Source organism: Protopterus annectens, chromosome 11.part0 (genome assembly GCF_019279795.1).
Source record: "Protopterus annectens isolate FY-2018-M chromosome 11.part0, PAN1.0, whole genome shotgun sequence".
Taxonomy (NCBI): Eukaryota; Metazoa; Chordata; order Ceratodontiformes; family Protopteridae; genus Protopterus; species Protopterus annectens.
Genome location: NC_056745.1, coordinates 1156942397 through 1156966805, shown reverse-complemented (window position 1 = coordinate 1156966805; position 24409 = coordinate 1156942397). Strand labels below are relative to the sequence as shown.

General features: G+C 43.5%; 1 protein-coding gene across 1 annotated transcript in view; it reads right to left on the bottom strand.

The window, feature by feature from the left end:
• Positions 1–24409, bottom strand: part of LOC122815754 (26S proteasome regulatory subunit 7) — a 583850-nt gene that overhangs the window by 260789 nt on the left and 298652 nt on the right. Inside the window, exon 9 of the mRNA XM_044088516.1 lies at positions 3067–3154. Within this exon, the coding sequence (XP_043944451.1) occupies positions 3067–3154 (88 nt within the window). The remainder of the gene's footprint in view (positions 1–3066; positions 3155–24409) is intronic.

The following is a 24409-nucleotide window of genomic DNA, read 5'->3' as shown; positions in this document are numbered from 1 at the left end:
CGGTAGGGAGAACCACAAAAGGAATCACGGTCTCCCGAGTTGTGAGGGCCTCCTCTGCCCCTAGGGTGGCATCTCCCTGAATAACCACCCCCGCCCCTGCCTCTGGAGGGGGGCTCACCTTGTGCACCGGGAAAAAACCTCTGTGATTTCTTGAACCACATTTTGCCACCCCTCTGGGCCTTGGGATAAGGCCTAGAGGGGAAGGGAAAAACGGACTCCTACTGCAAACAGAGTTTTTCCCTCCTGCTCGCACCTAGTAAGAGTGTCTTTCACCTTGGTTCCGAACAAAGAGGAACCATCAAACGGGGCATCGGTGAATGAAGACTTGAAGGCCTCCGCGAAATGACAAAGGTGCATCCAGGCCTGCCTCTTAAGAGCAACTCCTGAACTTGCTGCCCTACTCACTCCCACGGCTGCATAGGAGATTAGCCTCATGGAGGAGTTTGCAATAGAATTGAGGTAGACACCTGTGCGTTGACCATCTGGGCTACTGCCTCAGAAACGCTACCCATGAGAGTATCTCCAAGCTCCTTGAGGAGATCTCTCTGGAGCAGTGTAAAGTGTGATAAGTAATTCAGTAACTGTAAGGTAAAGGTCGCTGAAGAAAACGTATGCTTCTCGTACCGGTCCATAGTCCTAGACTCCTTGTTAGGGGGATGGACGGTGGAAGAAGTCTCAGCTAATTCCTTCTGGGTAGCAGCTGCCACCACCATGGCATTCACAGGGACTCCCTTGGATAGAAATTCCTTATAAGGAGGAGCAGACAAAAATTTATTGGGTCTCCAGGGGACTGGTTCCACAGAGTCAGGGGTTTCCCACACCCTTCGACAAACCAAATCCAGAAGCTCGTCGAAGGGTGGAGATACCCAGGAGGCGGAGGGTTGAGCACCAAAGGCCTTCAGGAAGACAGACTCCTCCTCAGAGGGTGCTTTGTATGGCCAGTCACCTCTTTGCTTTAAAATCTCTATGATGTCAGAGAAAGAAACATCCTCAGAGGATGACGTAGGGGACCCCTCCGATTCCTCGAGGTCGATGTCTGATGTGAGAGACTCATCCTGGGAATCTATGTGCTTCCTTTTGCACATTTTCTTTCTGGGTGGCTCCTCAGGCAAAAACTCTGAGGGGCCCTCAGAAATATGGGAACCACTCATGGGGGTACCCTGAGGCCTTGGGGCTCCGCTGTCCAGAGATAGATGGCGATCAGAGACCTGCACCAGTGTTGTAGGGGACAGAATGACCGACCCGTATGATGCCACTGACAACCTGGCCAGCGCACTCCGCATGGCCTCGAAGGCTGGTCCTCCCGGATCCAAAGAATGACCAGCCTCCTAAGCCAAGACAGGAGTCAGGCTTCCCCACGCCGAAGCGCCGAGAGGGAGACTAGGAGCCGGGAGGTGTCCCGAAGCCTCTCCCTTGGGTCTGACAAAAGAATCCTGAGTCCTGAACCCCATGGATGGCGCCGACGGGGTCGGAGCTGATGTTGGAACCAATAAGCCAGAAGGGGCTGTCGGTACCGACATAGGGACATCACATGGAGCCGAGCACTCCGGTTCCGAAAGCTGAGATGTGCTTGGAGGAGGAATTATCAATGCAGGTTGAGGGACCAGCTCCAGAGCCGACTGGGTTGGAGCCGAGTACAAAGAAGTCTCTGCACCACTCTATCGACGTCCACATCTGATAAGGTCCTGGAAGACTTGGAGGATAGAGAAGGAGATCGAGACCTCCTCTCTGAAGGGGACCTGCGAGGAGGGGATACTGGCCTAATGCTAGGCGATCGGCTCCGAACAGGTTCCAAGAAGATTGGAGCCGAAGCAGGTTCCATAACCACTGACACTTCCTGCGGCCCCGAGAACAATGGAGCCGAGGATGTCGATGCAGACTTTGCTATTTTCTCCGGTGGCTCCAATGAGACAGATGGAGCCGGAGATCACTTTTTTGCTTTTGAAGATTTTACCTTAGAGCTGGAAGCACTCTTCCGACCCTCCTTGAAGGAGGGTTTCAGAAGTCCCTTCAAAATCAATTTGTTCTTCCTTTCCTGAAGAATACGCAGACTAAAGGCATGACAGAAACTGCATGATTCCTGGAGATGAATCGCTCCCACACAGTACACACAGAGTGTCCATCGGTAATGGACATTTTATAAATGCACTTAAAGCACTTCTTGAAGCCTGAGGGCTTATGCTCCTTAGTATCTTTGGACATAGTTAACCAACAACAAGTAACTAACTGAAAAATCGACCAACGGTCAAACAGTCACAAGGCGGGAACAAGCCAACAACAGACAGAACACCACAAAGATCTCTAAGTCAAATAATCCTCAAACACAAATACATGGGGGAGGACTAATTCCTCTAATTGAAACGGTTTTAGTCCACAGGAAACTTTTAGCACACAAGGAAAGCAAGGGGACAGACTAGGTCCTCTAACTGAAACGGGTCTAGCCCGTTGGAAACAGCTAGTGGGATACCACAGAATAAACAATCAAGAAAAACACAACTTTTCCACAATACAAACAAGAACACACATAATAGCTATTAAAATAGCTTTTTTGCAAAAAACTTCTCTGATATAAGACGAAAAAGGGTACTTAGCCACAGTCAAGAGCGAGACCACGTCCGAGCTACACGAGTGGCAAACAAGATCTGGGGATAGAGAGCAGTGCAGCATGGGATACCATCTTAGCCCAGCCAATAGAAAGACTTCGAGCTAAAAAAGTATGGCAGAGTTGGAGCCAACATTCGGCTCCGAACCCACGGGTAAGAATGTAGGCGCGATTGGACTACATAACATCAACTGTTGACTGATCCCACACACACCCATCTAGTTTCTCCAGTGCCTAGACTGCTACTCAAACCCAGGTCATGCGAGTTATGGTCAGGACTTTATTCCTCTGCACTATGGAGCCAGCAAGATACATGAATTTGATAACTTGTATTTTGCCATGCTTACTTGTTCGTCACTGATTACTTAAAATTTCACAAGACATGCCTTAAAACAGATACAGTGTACTTAGTGTGCCAACTCAGTACACTAATGTTAAATAGAACTAGTTAATTGAAAACAAACCTCCAATAGCATCGATTTCATCAAAAAATATTAAGCACGCCTTTTTTGTTCTAGCCATTTCAAACAGTTCACGGACCATTCTAGCACCCTAGAAGAAAAAAGGAGCGTTATTTTGTCAGGATAACCCAACATTAAGATGCTACAAAGACACAACAAAACAGACATTTTACTGGGCAAAATAAAAAATTCTTTTTAAACAGCAAATCTGTTTGAATTAAAACCTGGCATGTCATAAAAACAACTATATTAGAACTGAAGAGAGAGAGATCTGAAGCCTGAGAAAAGGAGTGGCATTAGAAATCAGTGGTTCACGGTAATTGCTGAAACAGAAATAAGGTTAAAGAAGTCTCAGATCATTTACTACAATAGACCATTTCAAATCTTCTTAGAAGCAATATACACTATTCTGTCCTCAGTAATGTCTGATAACAGAGTTCAGAGAAACTTCCCACAGCGTTCACACTCAACCTAAACACTCTTAAAAGAATCATTCAGAGGAATTTTTTGTTGCTGTAATAGTACAGTTGCTAAGATGCAAATAACCGCTCTAAATCTGGCAGGAATTTATCTGCATGTATTTCAAATACTTTGTACGAATCCGTGGTGGTGGTGGTGCTGCGGTAGCGCTGTCGCCTCACAGCAAGACTTTGTCCCGTTCGATTCTCAGCTAGAGCGTCTACTGTGGTGACATGCGTGAATGGGCGTACCTTCGTTGGAGGTTGTGCGTTAGGGCCGGCAACTCAACACGTAAAAATCAACTGCCAATCATTAGTGGACCGGAGTTCCGCTGTGGCGACCCCCAACCGGGAAAAGCCGAAAGACACAACAACAACAATTTCAAATACTTTGTAAATGACTTGATTGTTTTCAAAGCCATGTTTTTGGCGCTTTTTATATAAATGTATAAACTTCTTTTGTTTTAAGCCGGCTGGATTTATTTTGTTGAATATTGCCACAAGGTGGAAGGACCCGTTTGGATATTGTGTTGTGTTTTTTCTTACTTTGTAAAGTGTGGTATAGTTAAGCATAAAATTCATGTAATACTCCAAATTGACCACTGGAGGGAGATATCTAGTTTATTCCTGGAAAAGGCCCATTCCAAAAAAGAAAGAAAGAAACCTAGCAGAGATTAATCAGTTTCTACACTTGAAATGATATAAGAAAACTTTACACACACAACAAGGTTGCATATATTTATTTACTTATTAAACGCACTAATACAAAGCTCTCTTAGAGAAAAGAACCACAATTAATTTACCATAGTATAACTGAATAAGTGACTACAACTCATATGTGGATAAATACAAAGATGTGAACACTAATTGATAGTCAAAGTCCAGTTATTAAAGAAACAAGAGCTAACAGGCCATTTCAAAGCAGCAGGGGAAAAAGCTAAGGATAACTGTGTTACAAAAGACTACACTGAGACCACACCTCAGTCTGCAGAGGACAGAATAGTATTTTACCACATACTGCTACAAAATGCAGCGAGTCTGCACAATGGTTAGCAACATATAATACATATCTTACAGCATCAATTAGAAAGATTATAAACAGTCAAGCTGCAAAATTCCAAAGCAGAAGATAAGTAAATGAGGTTACAAAATGACTAAAATATACTGCACAAATTTACTGGCTGAAACAGTCCTCTACTTGCAATTATTTCTATCTAGTACTGCTTATACAAATAAAATCAAGTCCACATCTACGGACCTAAGAGTTAGCATTAAGCCGGAACATCTTTGCAAACAAGAAAACCACCAACTTGAAAAGAAGCATGAGCAAACCTTGCCATAGAGAAATATTACAATTCGCATGACCAAAACTTGAAAATAAGCAAGGAAACTATTAAATATACCTAGCTGTGCTACAAAGCATACCATAAATCAAGGAAATGCCATACAACAGTCAAAGAATATGAAATATGGTAGAAATACGAAAGAAAGAGATATGGGAAAGAAGTAATAGGAATTATTTGGAGGGGATATCAAATGTTAAAAGTACTGTAGAAGGAGAATCTCACAAAACAAGAACAAAATCAAATGCCAAGTGCTAAAGGGAAAATAAAAGATTACTTGGATAATATGCATTAGTTTAGAAAGGTTGCTGTGAAGCTAGTAGTTTGATAATTCAAGATCACAAAAACTATTAGCAGAAAGATTGGGAAACATAAACTAGAAAAGGTTACTGTTAACCTAGCAAGGCAGTCTAATATAAGAAAAATATACAAAGATTCTATACAGGTATTCAAGATATTTTGGAAATGCTAAACCTCTGTATAAAGCAGAAAGTAGAGGATGCTAAGAAAAGGCGCTACTTTTTGTGGAAGACTTATCTATACCAATTTTACCGGAAGACAAGGCTCAAGAATTAATAGTTAAAACAGGAATGAATGACATAAAAAGGGTGATGTATAATCAATCAACAGAGAAACCTCCAGGAACAGATGGCATTCCTGGGGAAGTTTAGGACTTAAGAGAGAATAAAGTGCTAAAGATCTGGAAGGTTTTGTGTAATGATATTTTGAAAGGACAGACAGTACCAACAACTTAAAAAGAAACTTGTGGTGGCTGTATTACTCAAAGAGGGTATAGCGTCTTTAAACTCAGCTTCATATAGAATAATTACAATTTTATGACTGTAAAATATTATACCTATACTAGCCAACAGAATGGCAAACGTTCCCAAAATTGATAGATATGGATCAATGTGGTTTTGTGGTGGACAGCCAAACATTTGACATTAACAGAACAATGATGATACAAAGGGAAACAGAATATAAAAATACAACTCTATTGTTGCTGGGTCTTGATGCAGAGAAGGCATTTAATAGAGTCAGCTAAGACTTTATCAATAGGACAATGACAGCATTTGTATTCCCTGACAGAATAAAACAAGACGTTATGTACTCACCATAACGTTCGATGTATGTAGTCCATCTCGCCTTACATTCTTATCCTTGGGTTCAGAGCCGAACCTTGGCTCCGACTCGGCCATACTCTAGCTCGAAGTCTTCAATTGGCTAGTGGCTAAGAGGTATCCCATCATGCAACAGGTCCACTCTCCAGATCTTGTTTGCTGCAAGTGCACACACACACACTGAGAAGAAGAACAACCCCAACAGAAAGGACTACTGACACCTATAAACTATACCACCAGGTCCTCCAGGAGGAGGTAGGAGGGGGGGGGTTAGTAAGAATGTAAGGCGAAATGGACTACATACATCGAACGTTATGATGAGTACATAACTTCTTGATGTTATGTAGTCCAATCTCGCCTTCATTCTTACCTTTGGGACAGCGTCCCTAGCACCTTGACCTTGGGTGACTCAGTGAAATATACTCTTGAGCACTGTGGAACCACAGGAAGATCTGCCTCTAGAGACCAGATCTAATTTGTAGTGACTAATAAAAGTATGAGGCAAAGCCCATGTTGCTGCAGCACAAATATCATCCATAGACATCCTAGCCTGAAATGCAGTTGAGGTAGCCACAGATCGTGTAGAATGAGCCTTCACTTTAAAGGGTAATTCTTTGCCATTGGAAGCATAAATAAAGGAGATGCAATCGGAGATCCAGTGAGACAAGGTTACCTTAGAAACAGGAACCCCAAGTCTAGTGTCTGAAAACGAGAATAACATTTATGATCTGATTTCCTGAAATCTTTTGTCCTATGTAAATACAAACGCAATTGTCTATGAACATCTAGCTGATGAAACTTAAATTCTGCCTTGTTAGAGAATTCAGGAAAAAAACACAGGCAACTCAAAGGATTGGTTGATATTGACAACAGAAGCAACCTTTGGAACAAAGGAAGGATTGGTTCTTAAGGAGACCCTATCTTTGTGAAACACCAAATAAGGTGGCTTAATCGATAAGGCTTGGAGCTCAGAGACCCACCTAGCTGAAGTTATGGCTACCAAGAATACTGTCTTCCATGACATGAATTTAATGTCACATGTAGCTGCGGGCTCAAAGGGAGTTGAGGTGAGCTTCTGTAATACAAAATTAAGGTCCCATGGCATTACTGGATCAAAGACTGGAGGTCGGAGTAACAATGCCCCTTTCAGAAAGGCCCTACAAAGCCTATGAGACATAAGGTTGGGCTCATTAGCAACGTGAAAGGTAGAAATCGCTGCCAGTTGCACTTTAATGGTTGCTGCAGCTGACCCCTGACTGAACAGTTAAGAAAGAAATTCTAATATTGTGGAAATAGGCACTGTATAAGGGTCAATATGTCTTTCACGGACCCAAATGGAAAATCTTTTCCACTTACTGGAATAAATCTTCCTGGTAGAAGGCATGTGGGAAAAAGATGACAGCATGTGGACCACTTCCGGGAAAAATCATGAAGCCTGACTAAGGACGAAACTGGAGCAGCCAAGCTGTCAACCTGAGGGTCTGGATGGAGGGATGGAAAGTACAGTTGTGTACACTTACAATAAATGTAGATGTTCGAGTGTATTCACTGTTGCAGTCATTACATTTGGGTAATCTGCTGGCAGGTTGCCCTCAGTCGGCCTGATTAACAAAGTCTTAGGTCCTGCGTCGTTGCTGTCCCTTCTTCCATGATGTCAGGTCGTCAGGGGTATAAAACATGCAGCCGACGCCATTACATCAGTTTTTCTTGCCCCAGATGTCAGGTGCCCTTCAAATGGGGAGCCAAATATTTAAGTAATTAAAAACACAAAAATATACCTCCAAACAAAAGCAAATACACCAAAAAGGCTTTTAAGCATAGAAAGAAAAGTATAAGTATAGTAAGAGAAAAACAGGAGGCTGGAGGGAGGGTAACCAGGACTGCAATAGTGAATACTCGAACATCTACATTTATGGTAAGTGTACATAACTGTACTATGTTCTTCGTGTTTCATTGCTGCAGTCATTACATTCGGGTAGATTCCCAACGCTATGGTTGGGAGGATGGATTTATACAGCATTAAGACCAGCTATAAGGCCCTGCAGAACAGCAGTGGCAAAGCCAGCTCTGGATTCAGAGAAGAAGGGTCAATGGTAATATTTGGTGAACGTATGAACTGAGCTCCAGGTAACAGCTTCTAGAATGTCTCTGGTAGGAACACCTCTGAGAAAGGTTGTAGAAGTAGATGCAGCCCTGGTGGAATGAGATCTGATCCCCTCGGGGATAGTTTTACCATGGTGCATACAGCAGAAACGAATACAATGGCTTATCCATTTGGAAATAGTCTGCTTTGAAATAGCCTTTCCCTCTGCCCCTGCAGCAAATGCCACCAGTAGTTGTTCAGATTTTCTTAGAGATTTTGTCCTGTTTAAGTAAAATCTAAGTTGCCTGTGTACATCCAATGAATGCAGAATCCGGTCCCCCTTGTTCTGTGGATTGGGAAAGAAAGTTGGCAAATTAATGGTCTGATTAAGAGCCACACTGGATACCACCTTAGGCATGAAGGATGGATTGGTCCTGAGAGACACCCTGTCTGCATGAAAAATAATGAAAGGCTCCACTGCCATAAGAGCCTGTAATTCGGCAATCCTTCTAGCTGAAGTGACTGCTAAAAGGAAAGCTGTTTTCCAGGAGAGAAATTTTAAGTCTGCAGTAGCAGCTGGCTCGAAAGGAGGAAGAGTAAGTTTTTCCAATACAAAGTTGAGGTCCCAGGCAGGGGTTGGAGCTCTCCTGGGTGGTCTTAAGTTTTTGGCCCCTCTGAGATACTGCTTTAGCAGAGGATGAGAGAAGAGGGGAGGTTCTGTGTTGTAATGAGCTGAAATGGCTGAGGCATGGATTTTTATGAAAGAAAAGGACAGGCCCTTGTAAAGCATCTCAGTTAAGTATTGCAAAATCTGAGGAATTTTGGGCACTGCTGTGCTTATCCCTTGTGATTGATTCCAGGCACAGAATCTTTTCCATTTGTCAGCATAAGATTTTCTAGTAGTAGTCCTTCTTGCCTCCAAAATGACATCCATCACAGGTTTGCTGAGGGTGAATTTAGGTGATTAGCCACACTGCAAGATTCAAAGTTTGGAGCTGAGTGTGCAGAATTTGGTTGTTCTGCTGAGACAGTAAGGTATCTGAGGCAGGTGCCACGGTGGAAGGTGTGACACATTGTGCAGGAGTGGGTACCAGTGTTGGCGAGGCCAGTCTGGAGCAATCAAAATGATTTTTGGTTTGTCCTGTTTGACTTTTAGTAGAACTTTGGAGAGCAAAGGCAGAGGTGGAAAAGCATAGACTGATAGGTTTTTCCAGCTGAATGACAGAGCATCCACTTTCCAGGCTTTTTTGTGATGAATTCTTCTGCAGAATTTGTCCAACTGATAGTTCTGGGGTGAGGCAAAAAGATATGTGTCTGGACTACCCCATTTGCGTGTCAACACATTGAAAATCCGTGGTTCCAGTTTCCATTCGTGTGGGTCCATGAGATTTCTGCATAGTTCATCTGCCAGAGTATTCAGCTTTCCTGGCAGGAATTGAGCTTGTAGTTGTACTTGATAGGTCAAGGCCGTGTTCCATAATGCCATGGCTAGTCTGCAAAGGGGGTAGGAGTGTGTACCCCCCTGCTTGTTTATGAACCAAATAACTGTGGTCTTGTCTGTCTTTATCATTAATTGCCCTGGATGAAGGTAGTCTTTGAAGGCTGTCAGTGCATTCTGTACAGCTAGCATCTCTTTTTGATTGATATGAAGGTGCATTTGATTTGGGCTCCATTTGCCCTGAATGCACTTCCCTGCCAGATGAGCCCCCCAAGCATAGTCTGATGCGTCTGTAGTTAAGGTTTGGGCAGCAGGGGGTGGAGTGAATGGCAGTCCCTTGTTTTGGTGGCAGGCCTCTGCCCACCATAGGAACTCTAGTTGCAGGCAAGGTATGCTAGGAATCATTGTTTCCAGGCTGGGACAATGTTGACTCCATAAACTTTTTAAGTACCACTGAAGTTTCCTCATATGCAGTCTTGCATATGGAATTAGAAGAATGCAGGAGGCCATGAACCCAAAGGCTTGCAGAATTTGCCTTGCAGATAGGAGGGTTTTTGTGGCCACCTGTTTGAAGTAAGTTATCAAATGATTTTGCTTTTCTGGCATAAGGTAAGCCATCTGGGCAGTTGTATTCAAGCATGCAACCAGGAATGTAATTTTTTGAGAGGGTACCAGTTGTGATTTCTTTTCGTTTATGGTGTACCCTAGACAAGTTAGAACCCTTTTTACAAATGCCAGATGTTTTAGAAGAATGTCCCTGTTTTCTGCCTGAATTAGATAATCGTCCAGGTATGGATATATCTGAATTTTTCTTTGCCGGCAAAATGCAATTACTGGAGCCAGGCACTTTGTGAAGACCCTGGGCACAGTAGCTAAGCCAAAGGGCAGTGCAGAGAAAGTACAGTTGTGTACACTTACCATAAATGTAGATGTTCGAGTGTATCCACCGTTGCAGTCATGGCATTTGGGTAATCTGCTGGCAGGTTGCACTCAGTCGGCCTGATTAACAAAGTCTTGGGTCCTGTGTTGGTTGCTTTCCCTTCTTCCATGACGTCAGGTCAATGACTGCAACAGTGAAACACGAAGATCATCTGGTAATGCAAGTAGCCTGCTTTGAAGCGGAGGTATCTTCTGCAAGATTCTCTGATTGGGATATGCAGGTAAGCCTCTTTTAAGTCTAGAGTTACCAACCAGGCATCTTTGCTTAGCATAGGAAGCAACTGTTGAAGAGTCAGCATCTTGAATTTTGGAATGTCCAGAAATGTGTTTAGAGTAGAGAAGTCCAGAATTGGACGCCATGATTTGTCTTTTCTGGGTACCAGGAAAAGTCTTGAATAGAAACCTTGTCCCTTTCCCTCTTCTGCTACTGGTTGAATAGCCCCCATGTTCATGAGGGACAGTACTTGTTTCTGGGCCTCTGCCCACTGATTTGGGGGCAGGTCTGGCCATCCATTTGGGAATGGCAACTTGTGAAAATTAAATCTGTATCCCGGGGATACTATATTTAAAACCCATTTGTCCTGGGTTATAAGTTGCCAGTTTCTTGCATGAAGTGCCAGTTTCCCCCCCAAAAGGGGCGGCTAAAAGGTAAGTGCTTGGTAAGTGTAAAGGGAAGTCATTGAGACTGCTTACCATAGGGAGGTGCCTTGTTGTTTCCAGATTTGGAGGAGGAGGCACCCCATTGTTTTGTTCTAAAAGTCCCTTGTGACTGAAATTTGGAGCCTTTGGAATGTCTGGGTTTGACTTGAGTGACTCTCGAAGGAACTGGAAAGGACCAGTTCTTAGTAGGCCAGTGCCTACTAAATCTTGGAGGTTGCACTTGTAAGAAATATTTCACAGTTTGCATAGATTTAGCTTTATCTTCCATCTTTTTTAAAATTTCTTTAGCCATATTACCAAAGAGACGGTCCTGTTGTAAAGGAGCATCCAACAATTTTGCTTTAACATGATCAGGCAGAGTTTGCTCTTTGAGCCAAGCATGCCTTCTTAGCACAGACCCAGTTACAGCGGCCCTGCAAGAGGCCTCCAAAGAATCAAAACCACATTGCAAAGTATGTTTTCCAACTTGTTCAGCTGAATGCAATAAATCTTGTAAATCTTTATTTTCCACACAGTCAGAAATTAACATCATTTTCTGTTTAAGCAGTCCCATGATATGCTGTTGATATTTAAGCATATGAAATTGACAGTTTAAAGCCATGATTACCAAGGTTGCAGAAGTGTAAACCTTCTTACCCCATCTATCCAGCGCCCTGGAATCTCTATCAGAAGGGGTAGGATTTTTAGCAATAGGGGCCTTAATGCCCTTGGGACCCTGAGAAATGGTTTCAGGATCTGCAATAGGATTTTTGAAAAGGAATTTGTGGGAGTCAGGAACCCTGTAGTATCTGTCTGGCTTACAAGGAGCCGGAGGCAGAGAATCAGGAGCCATACTAGATTCTGAAAAAACATCATCAACAATGTCTAGAACAGGAGGTATAGCCAAAGGCCTATGCTGAGGAAGAAGAAGAAAATCCCTAAGTCTCTTTTTAGATTCAGAGAAATCCTGACTTTCCCAGTGAAAATGTTCCCTTAATGTATATAAAATCTCCCCAAAAGAAAAATCCTCAGGGAGAGAAGCAGAAGGAATGAAATCTTCTGCATCAGAGTCCTCATAAGTAGGTATAGACAAATCCTGCTCATTAGAAGAGTCAGAAGAAATAGAATCCTGTTCAGAAGATTCATAATCAATGTCTTGCCTACGCATCTTAGCAGGGGGGGGTGTGGCTACCCCTGATCAGAGTAACTTAAATCTTCAGCCATTTTGATCATTTGTTTTTTAGGCATAGGGGCCTGCACATGTGGCCCAGGCGTCGGTTTTTTAGACATAGATTTTGATTTTGGTCTTAGTTTTGAAGATGGCGTCAGTCTAATATACAAATCTATAGGCCTGAAAACACCCTCAGAAGCCAGTACCTGCACAGCGGCTCCGGACCCATCTAAGGTACAGACATCCGAGGGTTCCATAATTGAAGCATCTCGTGGCATACCGGACTCCGAATGGGTCTCAGTAGAGGCCTGCGAATCAGAAGTAGCGGGTGTCAGGGGCTGCTAAAGCACCTCACTGAGTACCGGCAAACTAGCTACTGGCTTAGGAGAAGCGTCGTCGTCAGTTTTGGACCTCGATGGCCTGTCTCTGTCTTTTTCTTTGCGTTTTTTAGGTATTCCGGTAGTCGGATTGCTATCCGACAACATTTCTGGATAATTAAAGCATGAGCTAAAATATTTAGAAGCAAAAATATACCGATGTTTAATCCGGTAGTCGGATTGCTATCCGACAACATTTCTGGATAATTAAAGCGTGAGCTAAAATATTTAGAAGCAAAAATATACCAACGTTTAATAGTGCATTGATTAAATTCAGCACAAATCTGACAGCAAGGTATGTTGTGTTCAGGGCCTAGGCAAGGAATACAGTACAAATGAAAATCCTTATGATGTATTTGCTTCCCACAAGTAATGCAATTATTAACTTTTACTGACATCCGTAAGGAGCAAGAAAATTCCCCAAGGGGATACTTAGCTTTTTAGTTGAAGACTTGGGTTCTGAAACTCGAAAACGAAAATTTCAGGAGTCGGCCGACCGGCACTAGCGAACTGCTTCTGCTTCAGGCACCGCACGGCAAGAAAGACTGATGTAATGGTGTCGGCTGCATGTTTTATACCCCTGATGACCTGACGTCTTGGAAGAAGGGACAGCAACCGACGCAGGACTCAAGACTTTGTTAATCAGGCCGACTGAGGGCAACCTGCCAGCAGATTACCCAAATGTAATGACTGCAACAGTGAAACACGAAGAATATCTATCCTGACATATGAGTCAGCAGATCTGGATCTGGGTCCAGAATCCAGGGATCGTCCATTAGATAGGGTTGAAGGAAGGGAAACCAAATCTGACGAGGCCAGTGTGGGGCAATCAGGATCATTTTGCTTCCCAAAGACTGTGCTTTCCGAATGACCTTTGATATCAGAGGTAACAGTGGAAAGGCGTAGAGAAGACTGGAGGGCCAATCGTGAACCAGAGAGTCATTGGGTGTCTTCCCTCCGGGGGGATAAGGGTGAAGTAGCTGCTGCATTTGGCATTGAGAGAGCTGGCAAACAGATCGCAGCAAGGCTGACCCCATCTGCGGAATATCTCCTTTGCAACATATTTGTTCAGGGACCACTCGTGAGGCATTAGGATAGCTCTGCTCAGCCTGTCGGCAATCACGTTGGACTTCCCCAGTACATGCGTTGCAACTAGAAAGCGTTGTAAGACACCGCCCAATGCCGAACTCGAAGTGCCTCTCTGCAAAGGGGGTATGATTTGGTTCCTCCCTGTTTGTTCAGATACCATACCATTGACATGTTGTCTTAGTGGATTGCAATTGTCCCTAGAGGGAGAAAGCTCTGAAGTGCTTGTAACGCTAATAGCACTGCTCTCATCTCCAAGACACTGATATGCAAATGGGTCTCGTAATCCTGCCACGTGCCTTGGACTGTCCTGCCGAGATAATGCCCCCCCACCCGATCTGGGAGGCATCCGTGGTCACCGTGGCAACTGGAGAAGACGGGACAAAGGGCTTGCCCACGTTGAGATTGCTGGCCCGAACCCACCAGCGTAAATCCTGCTTGCAAGTGTCCATAATCAGAATAGAATGGGAGAATAGAGTGGAAGATACTGTAGTGACCACTGGGCAAAAAGCAGCCACTGAAGAACCCTCATGTGTAGTCTAGCAAGGGGAACTAGCATGATTGTGGCAGCCATGGTCCCTAATAACCTGAGGACCACTTTCGCCTTGACCTTCCTCAATGGTAGTAAGGCGTAGACCTGCTGTTGTAGAGCCTGAATTCTGTCTTCTGGTAAGAAGGCCCTCAAGAGCACCGTATCTAGTTTGGCGCCGATAAAAGTGACATGATGCGAGGGCAATAAGGCAGATTTTTCCCAATTTAGAGTAATTCCTAACCTTTGGCACAGTGTAATGGTGACATCCCTGGTCTGTAACAGTAGATGCCTGGTGGTGGCAGAAAGGAGCCAGTCGTCCAGGTATGGAAAAGTACAGTTGTGTACACTTACCATAAATGTAGATGTTCGAGTGTATTCACTGTTGCAGTCATTACACTTGGGTTATCCTGCTGGCAGGCTACCCTCAGTTGACGTGAATTCCAAAGTCTAGGTCCGGCGTTGGTGTTGGTAAATGTACACAACTGTACTATGTTCTTCGTGTTTCACTGTTGCAGTCATTACACTTGGGTTGAATCCCAAAGCTAAGGTTGGGAGGCTGGTGCTAAATAGCATTAGGAGCAGCTATAAGGCCCTGCAGAACTGCAGTGGCAAAGCCTGCCCTGGCTTTAGAGTAGAGTGGTAAGTGATAGTGCTTTGTGAAGGTGTGCACTGAACTCCAAGTAGCAGCCTCTAAAATGCCTTTGGTTGGTACTCCCCTGAGGAAGGCTGCTGAAGTGGCTGCTGCTCTAGTTGAATGTGGCCTAATGCCCTTAGGTACTGGCTGGCCATGTTGTGAATAGCAGAAACGAATGCAGTGGCCTATCCACTTTGAAATAGTCTGCTTTGAGATAGCCTTTCCTTGAGATCCTGCAGCATATGCCACTAGTAATTGCTCTCTTTCTGAAAGCTTTGGTTCTGTTCAAATAGAGGCGTAGCTGTCTGTGTATGACCAAAGAATGCAGAATTCTCTCCCCCTTATTCTGTGGGTTTGGATAAAAGGTAGGCAGATGAACAGTTTGATTAAGGGCCACACTGGACACTACCTTAGGCATAAATGTCGGGTTTGTCCTCAGAGAAACCCTGTCTGGATAAAAAAATATAAAAGGTTCCGCAGCCATGAGTGCCTGTAGCTCTGAGACTCGTCTTGCAGAGGTTATTGCTAGGAGCAGAGCTGTTTTCCAAGATAAAAACTTTATATCAGCTGTAGCGGCTGGCTCAAAAGGAGGCAGGGTGAGTTTTTCCAAGACATAGTTGAGGTCCCATGCAGGTATTGGTGATCTCCTTGGAGGCCTTAAATTGTTGGCCCCTCTGAGGTACTGCCTTAATAAAGGATGAGAAAAGATTGGTGGTTCTGTATTGTAATGAGCTGAAATGGCAGAAGCATGAATTCTTATAGATGAAAAGGATAGGCCTTTGTCCAGCATCTCAGTCAAGTATTGCAAAATCTGAGGAATATTTGGTACATTTGTGTCAATTCCTTGTGCCTGGTTCCAGGCACAGGAATCTCTTCCATTTTCCAGCATAGGATTTTCTAGTACTAGGCCTTCTGGCCTCCAGAATGACACCCATCACCGCTTTAGTGAGGGGCATGTTTTGTATGACTACATTATCCGCCATGCTGCCAGATTTAAGGTCCTGAGTTGGCTGTGCAGGATCTGATTGTTCTGCTGGGTCAGTAGATGAGGCACTTGAGGCAATGTCCAGGCTGGGCCTTGAGACAAGTTCCTTAGAATTGGATACCAGTACTGGCGTGGCCAGTCTGGGGCAATCAGTATCATTTCTGGCTTCTCCTGTCTGACCTTTAGGAGTACCTTCTGGAGGAGAGGCAGAGGAGGGAAGGCATATACTGTTAAGTTTTTCCAGCTGAAAGATAGGGCATCCACTTTCCATGCTTGTCTGTGATAAGTCCTTGTGCAGAATCTCTTTAGTTGGCAGTTGTGAGGTGAGGCAAATAGGTCTATGTCTGGGCATCCCCATTTCTTTGTTACCATGCTGAAGACTTGCGGATCCAATTTCCACTCGTGGGGATCCATGATGTTTCTGCTTAGTCCGTCTGCCAGAGTATTTATCTTTCCTGGCAGGAAATGTGCCTGCAGATGTACTTGGTAAGTCAATGCTGTGTCCCACAAAGTCATGGTTAGTCTGCAAAGGGGGTATGAATGAGTGCCCCCCTGCTTGTTTATGTACCACATGACCGTGGTATTGTCTGTCTTTATCAGTAATTGTCCCAGATGAAACAGGTCTTTGAAGGCTGTCAGGGCATTTTGAACAGCTAGCATCTCTTTTTGATTGATATGTAGATGCATTTGGTTTGTGGACCATGTACCTTGAATACATCTTCCTGCCATGTGGGCTCCCCAGGCATAATCCGATGCATCCATTGTTAATGTCTGTGTGGCTGGGGCTAGAGTGAATGGCTGTCCCTTGTTCTGGTGACAGGCCTTCGCCCACCATCGAAACTCCTGTTGCAGGCAGGGAATGAGAGTAACTATTGTTTACAGGCTGTGGCAATGCTAAGTCCAAACACTTTTTATGTACCACTGAAGTTTCCTCATATCCAGTCTTGCATATGGAATTAGTAGAATGCAGGATGCCATGAAGCCCAAAGCCTGCAGAATTTTTCTTGCAGATAACTGGGCCTTTGTTGCCAACAGTTTGAAATAGGTAGTCAGTTTTCTTTGTTTGTCTGGCGTGAGATAAGCCATCTGGGCAGTTGTATTTAAGCTTGCACCCAGGAATATTATCTCTTGAGAGGGTACTAGTTTTGATTTCTGTTCGTTGACTGTGTACCCTAGACATGATAGTAATCTCTTTACAAATGCCAGACGCTGTAGTAGAATGTCCTTGTTTTCTCCTTGAATGAGGCAGTCATCTAAGTAAGGATATATTTGTATTCCTCTTTGTCTGCAGAATGCAATTACTGATGCCAGGCACTTTGTAAAGACCCTGGGCACAGTAGATAAGCGAAAGGGCAGTGCAGAGAATTGGTAGTGCATTGAGCCAGCTTTGAATTTGAGGTATCTTCTGCATGTTTGTCTGATTGGGACATGCAGGTATGCCTCTTTTAGATCTAAAGTCACAAGCCAAGCCTTCTTGCCCAACATGGGCAGAAGCTGCTGTAGAGTCAACATTTTGAATTTTGGAATATCCAGAAATGTATTTAGAATAGATAGGTCCAATACTGGTCTCCAGGTTTTGTCCTTTCTGGGTACCAAGAACAGTCTTGAATAGAATCCTTGTCCCTGCTCTTGCTCTGGTACTTGTTGAATGGCCAACATGTCCATGAGGAATGACACTTGTCTTTGCGCCTCTGCCCATTGATGTTTTGGCAGGTCTGGCTGACCGTTTGCCCTTGGCAGGGTATGGAAGTGAAACTTGTAGCCTTGCAACACTATGTTTAAGACCCGTTTGTCCTGGGTTATTATGTGCCAATTTTGATAAAAAAGTGCTAGTTTTCCCCCTAAAGGTGCTGCCAGTAGATAAGTGCTTGGCACAGGCAGGGGAAAGTCATTGGGACTGTTTTCTGTATGGTTGTGATTTGTCTTCTCCAGTTTTGGAGGTAGAAGCAACCCATTGCTTAGACCTGTACGAACCTTGGGGCTGGGATCTGCCTCTAGGGCATCTGTATCTGCCCCTTTGTGGCCTATATGACACTGGAAAGGACTGATTCTTTGTAGGCCAGTGTCTGCTAAATCTAGGTGGCTGTACTTGTAAGAAATCCTTGACTGTTTGCATAGATTTAGCTTTGTCCTCCATTTTCTTTAACACCTCTTCTGCTTTAACACCAAACAAAGCATCATGCTGTAATGGAGCATCTAATAATTTTGCTTTAACATGATCAGGTAGATTTTGTTCCTTCAACCAAGCATGCCTCCTAATGACAGGACCCGTAACTGCGGCCCTGCAAGAGGCCTCCAGAGAATCAAAACCACATTGCAAAGTATGCTTTCCAACTTGTTCAGCTGCATGCAATAAATCCTGCATTTCTTTGTTTTCTGCACATTCATAATTTATCAACATTTTCTGTTTAAGCAGTGACATAATGTATTGTTGATATTTGAGCATATGAAACTGACAATTTAAAGCCCTTATAGCCAAGGTAGCAGAAGTGTAAATCTTTTTTCCCCATCTGTCCAGTGACCTAGAATCCCTGTCAGAGGGAGTAGGGATTTTTGCAGTGGAAGCCTTGACCCCTTTGGGACCCTGAGAGATAGTTTCTGGGTTAGCAGCAGGGTTTTTGAAAAGGAATTTATGGGAGTCAGGAACCCTGTAGTACCTGTCCGGCTTAACAGGAGCTGGAGGTAAGGAGTCAGGGGTCAGACTGGACTCTGAAAATACATCACCTACAATGTCTAACACAGGTGGAATAGCTAGGGGCCTGTGTTGTGGTAGTAAAAGGAAGTCTCTGAGCCTTTTCTTAGATTCTGAAAAATCTTGGCTCTCCCAGTGGAAATGCTCCCTCATGGTATGTAAAGTTTCCACAAAAGAATAATCCTCAGGAGGAGAGGCTGAAGGGATAGATTCCTCAGCATCAGAATCCTCATAGTGAGGAAGAGAGTATTCCTGACCAGAAGAGGAATCAGATGAAATGGAAACCTGATCTGAATATTCATATTCTGTCTCTTGCCTAAGCCTCTTATCAGGAGGGGGATGGGAACCCCTGATCAAAGTAATTAGGTCTTCAGCCATTTTGAGCATCTGTTTTTTTAGGCATGGAGGCATGTCCATGAGGCTATTGTACTTGTTTCTTTGTCTTTATTTATTGATTTTATTTATTTATTTATTTATTTAAATTTGTTGACCGGGAGTGTCCGACTGGACGTAGGTCCATTTTCAGCGGAGGCCCGGGGAGAAAAGCTCCACAGTAAAATAAACAGCCAGTAGTTACATTGGATTACATAGCGATTAACAATTTAACATAGCAATTACTTACAACATATTTACAGATGAAGAACATAGTACATCAGTAGACAACTAGAATCTTTATCTGTGAAGTACATAACAGACATTAACAAATGTTACAATGAGAAGTTCCTGCTGTATAATAAGTACTAGGCTTATGAGCATCTGAGCTTGCTATAATCAAGGTAGTTAGTAGAGTGGAGAGAAAGGTAGTGGTTGGATGGGGTGGATGATATTAGAGTGGGAGTTCATTTTACTACCACAACACAGGCCCCTAGCTATCCCTCCTGTGTTAGACATTGTAGGTGATGTATTTTCAGAGTCCAGTCTGACCCCTGACTCCTTACCTCCAGCTCCTGTTAAAAGTTGATTTGTTGTAGGATGTCTTAATGTTACCTGTGAATCCTCTACTGCATAACTGCTCTAACCTTCACTTTTATCTCATTTTTTCCTCAATCCCCAGTTCTTCTCTTCTGTCCCTTCCTATTTTCTTTTCCTTCTCCCACTCCACTCTGTAAACTTCTATCCATTAGCCTGTTTTTTCTTCTTCCTGAACTCTCCTTCTTCTTCTTTTTTTTTTCCCATGTCACCCTATTTCTTATTTTTCTCATTTTCCTTTTCAGTTGCTCCCAAGAGTGTCCTCCCCCACTTCTTCACTAACAGACAGGAGATCTCTCCCAAGAGAAGAAAGACAGTGAACATTTCACTTGAGCTTTAATTAATTTTGGGACCCTTTCTCCCTTGTTAAGGAGACTCGCTGTATGTATTTCCTTGCATTTTGTTTATTTTCTAAGCACTACCTTACCTTGAGCAGCATTCTACCTCAGTGCATGTGAAGGCAGCCTACCAGTGGTCTCTGCACTGGCCCCCCCCTCCTCCTTGGTCTTTCAGTTATCTCCCCAAATTGCCTCTTTCTAATCTCTCTAAACCTAATCTTCTCCAGGGAACATCTTTCCTCGAAGTGCACCTCCCTCCTTTTCCACTAGATGGCAGCATATTCCATACATACAGAATAGTAATCCTCCTTCTCCCTGCTTCACAACTTTCCCTGCCTAACAGTGTCTCTGCCCTCCTTTAAGGATCCTGCACTCTCTCATATACTTACTACTAGTGTGCTCCTCTTGAACCAAACAAAACCCCTAGTCATACTCTAATACACTCCTCTATAAAAGAAGTTTACAACCACTTACCTGCACCCCTGCTACAGCTCTCTTCTTTCAGCCTTGGGGTTACTGACTGTTTACTCAGGCCTTCCTGTCTCCTTGGCTCTTCCCGCTCCGTTCACCCTGCGGGCTCACTCCACTCCCCTACCCTGCCCCCAGTTTCCACCTGCCCCCAGTACTCCTACACTTATTCTTCACCTTCCAGCCACTCCCACTATTCCAGCCTATCCTGTTAAATTACCCCTCCCTCTTCACCAACCAATCCTGATACACCTGCCCCTCCCCTCCCTCCCCCCATACACCTTCCTCTCTAAACCACTCCCCACCCACTCCTTTCATCTCTTCAACTTTCTCTTTCTATCACCTACTACCAAATTTAATCATGCCCACCCTTCCAACCAAACTCCTGCTCTCATCCTCTACCATACTTCTATTATACCTTTACCAAATAACCAACTATACCAATTTCCATATACCCTCTCCTCCTCCTTCTCCCCAAAATCTCCTATCGTCCCACTACCATAATATCTCTGCTTCATTATTTCCCTCCCTTCTATCAAAAGTAAAACATTTCCTTACCATAAATAATAACTCCAAAATTAAACCAAAGCCTTTCCGACCTCCTCCAACTAATTACAAATCAGAAAACAACACCCCCCACCTCCCCTACCTTTATCTAGCTGGTGACATTCACCCCAACCCAGGCCCTAATTTCTCTCCCTCTATTCTCCTACACTCTAACAACAAACACCCTAACAAAAACCTCAAATGCATTACTATTAACGCCCAAAGCCTAAAAAATAAATTAACTCTCTTCCATGCCTGGCTCAGTCATAACTCTCCTGACATTGCTGCTATTACTGAAACGTGGCTAAAACCTGATATTTCTGACTCAGAGTTCCTTCCTCCAAGATTTCACTGTCTCCGGTCAGACCGGCCAAATAAAAGAGGTGGTGGCGTTGCTCTACTTTACTCCAACCTCTTGTCCATTACTCCCTACCCTAACCCTATCCCCTCTTTTAACAACTCTGAAATTGTGATTGGTTTATTAAAAATAAACAACCATAAAAGCATCTGCATCATTTGCCTCTATATTCCCCCTGGTAACAATATCAGTACTCTTGAAGACATCCTCTCCTGGACCTCCTCCAATATTAACCTGGAAACCTTCATTATGGGTGATGTAAATATTGACTGGGGAAAAATCAATAGCGCCAATCCCACCATAACCATCAACCTATTCAAGTTCACTCAACTTACTAAATCCTTCACTTGACCCAACAAATCTAATCCCCCTGGCACAATACTTGACTGGATCCTAGTATCTCACCCAAATAAAATTATAAAATCAGGCGTCACCTCTGACCCACTAGGAGTCCATTTCCCTGCCTTCGCCATTCGTGCTACTCCCTCCTCCCCACACTCTCACCACTACATTCATACTCGTAACCTATCTAACTTTAACCCTACTTCCTTCTCTAACTCTCTTAAACTATCCAACTGGAACCTCCTAAAAACACTACCACTAGATGAAGCCGTAGACTACTTCAATTCTACATTTTTAACTGTCCTTAACTCCCAAGCCCCTATTAGAACAAAAAGAATCAAAACTATTAACTCCCCCTGGCTCTCTAAAGACACTAAAAAGATAATGCTTCAAAGAGATAAAACCTGGAAAGCCCACCTAAAACATAGGGATCCACAAACCTTCCTCAAATATAAGCAGTTGAGAAACTTAGCCAAAAAGCATGTCATTAGGGATAAAAAGTCCTACTATATCCAACTACAAGAAAGCAATGCAAGAAATCCTAAACAATTCTGGAATTCTATTAATTCCCTCCTTAGACCAGGTATAAAAAGCAACCCCTCCCCTGATACCAGCAAATCAGAGCTCGAAGTAGCCTCCCTTTTCAATTCATTCTTTACCTCTTCTATCGCTGATCTAACCAAAACTTTCTCCAACAATAACCCTCCCTGCTCAATCTTCAGTCCCTGCATCCCTTGCCCCCTCCTTTGAACTCAAACCTGTATCCACCAACCTTATAAAGAAACTTCTCCAAAAACTAAAGCCTTGTTCAAGTGCCCCTGGTAACATTCCATCTTCCTTCCTAAAAATTTCTTCTGACTCTATTGCCATACCCATCAGCATCCTAATAAATAGGTCTTTACTTGAATGCTATGTACCCAAACTATGGCGCTCTGCCTTCATTCTGCCTCTCCACAAGGGTGGCAAAACTTGCTCTGTCTCCAACTTCCATCCCATAGCCATCCTCTCCCCTATATCCAAAATTCTTGAAAAATGTATCCACCTGCAGCTCTTGCCATTCCTTACCAATCACCAACTTCTCTCCCCTACCCAACACGGCTTCCGCCCTGGACATAGTACTACCACTGCCCTTCTCTCCTTCTTACACTCTGTCAACTCAGCACGTGACTCCGGTAACTTAGTCTCCTCTGTTCTTCTAGATTTATCCAAAGCCTTTGATACCATCTCTCATTCACTCCTTCTAAACCACCTCTCTAATCTCAACATCTGCCAAAAAACTTTCTCTTGGTTCTCCAACTACCTTTCAAACAGGTCCCATGCTGTGAAATGGGGCCAAGCTACCTCTTCTTTCCTTCCTACTCCTACTGGTGTACCACAAGGTTCCATTCTAGGCCCATTACTATTTAACATCTTTATTAATAACTTCCATAAAGCTCTTCCCAACACCAAAGTTGTGCAATATGCCGATGATTTCACTTTAATCTGTTGTGCCCCAAATCTAGCAGAACTAAAGACCCTAACACAGATTGCCTTTTCTACCACAGAAAACTGGATGCTCCAAAATCATCTTGCCCTAAATGCAAACAAAACTAAGATCCTCCTTTTTACCCCATCTAAATCATCCTCTCTAGATAAGAACTCATTTAAAATTACCAGTCACAACACCTCCACCATTGAGATTGTCTCCTCCGCCAAGCTTCTCGGCATTATAATTGATGACCAACTAAAATTTAATGACCATATCCAACTAAACATAAAAAAAACTCACATAAAACTTGGACTACTGTATAGAAACAACCACTTCCTCTCTCCTCACACCAGACTTATGCTTGCCTCTACTTTCCTTCTTCCCTCCCTCCTGTACGGCACTCTCCTCCTCACTAATTTATCTTCTACACTTACCTCCAAATTGGAACAATGCTACAACAAAATCTCTAGATTTGCCACAAATGCCAAATCCTCCTCTCATCATTGCACCTCCCTCCACTCCTTAAACTGGTTGGAACTCCCCAATCACCTTGACTTTCTCCAAATCTCAACAGCCCACAAATTATTCTTCCACCCCTCAAACTGCCCTGCTCTTTCTAATATTCTACAGCCTTATAACCCCCTTAGATCACTTAGATCCTCTCACCAAAACCTAATCACAGTTCAAAAACCTAAACGCCCTGCAGGTAAACTGCTCTTATCCTTTACCCTAGCCAAAAAATGGAATTATCTGCCCTCCTCACTTAGGACCTATACCAACCCAAATATCTTCAAAAAACAGCTTCATTCCTACCTCTACCAAAACAGGAAATGGAATTGCACTCCTCAGCCTTTACCTCTGAAGCTATCCTCCCACTTCTCTCCTGGCTAACCTCACTTACCTACCTAACCTCTTTAATATACTCAGCTTATATTCATATTAGTACATCCTGATTTCTTGCCTACACCAGGATTTTCCCCTTGAATAATTGGGATTTTTTCTTTTACTTCTCAGTCTCTGACTACTGTTATTTGTAATACTACAGTCTCTGAAACTTTTATTGTTACTTTTTATTCAAATTTTTATGTAATTTTGTTTATAAATTGTATGTAACTGTATGTAACTAAACACATGGAGCTTTTCTCCCCGGGCCTCCACTGAAAACGGGCCCCCAAGCCCAGTGGACCTCCCCGGTAATCAAACTGAAATAAATAAATAAATAAATAAATGTTTTTAGGTGCACTTTTAGTAAAGTTTTGAAGTGGGTGCATGATAGTACGGAGGTAATTGTGGGTGGGAGTGAGTTCCATAATTTGGCTATGGCGCAAGAGAATAGTGCTTCACCAGCAGAGTTATTGG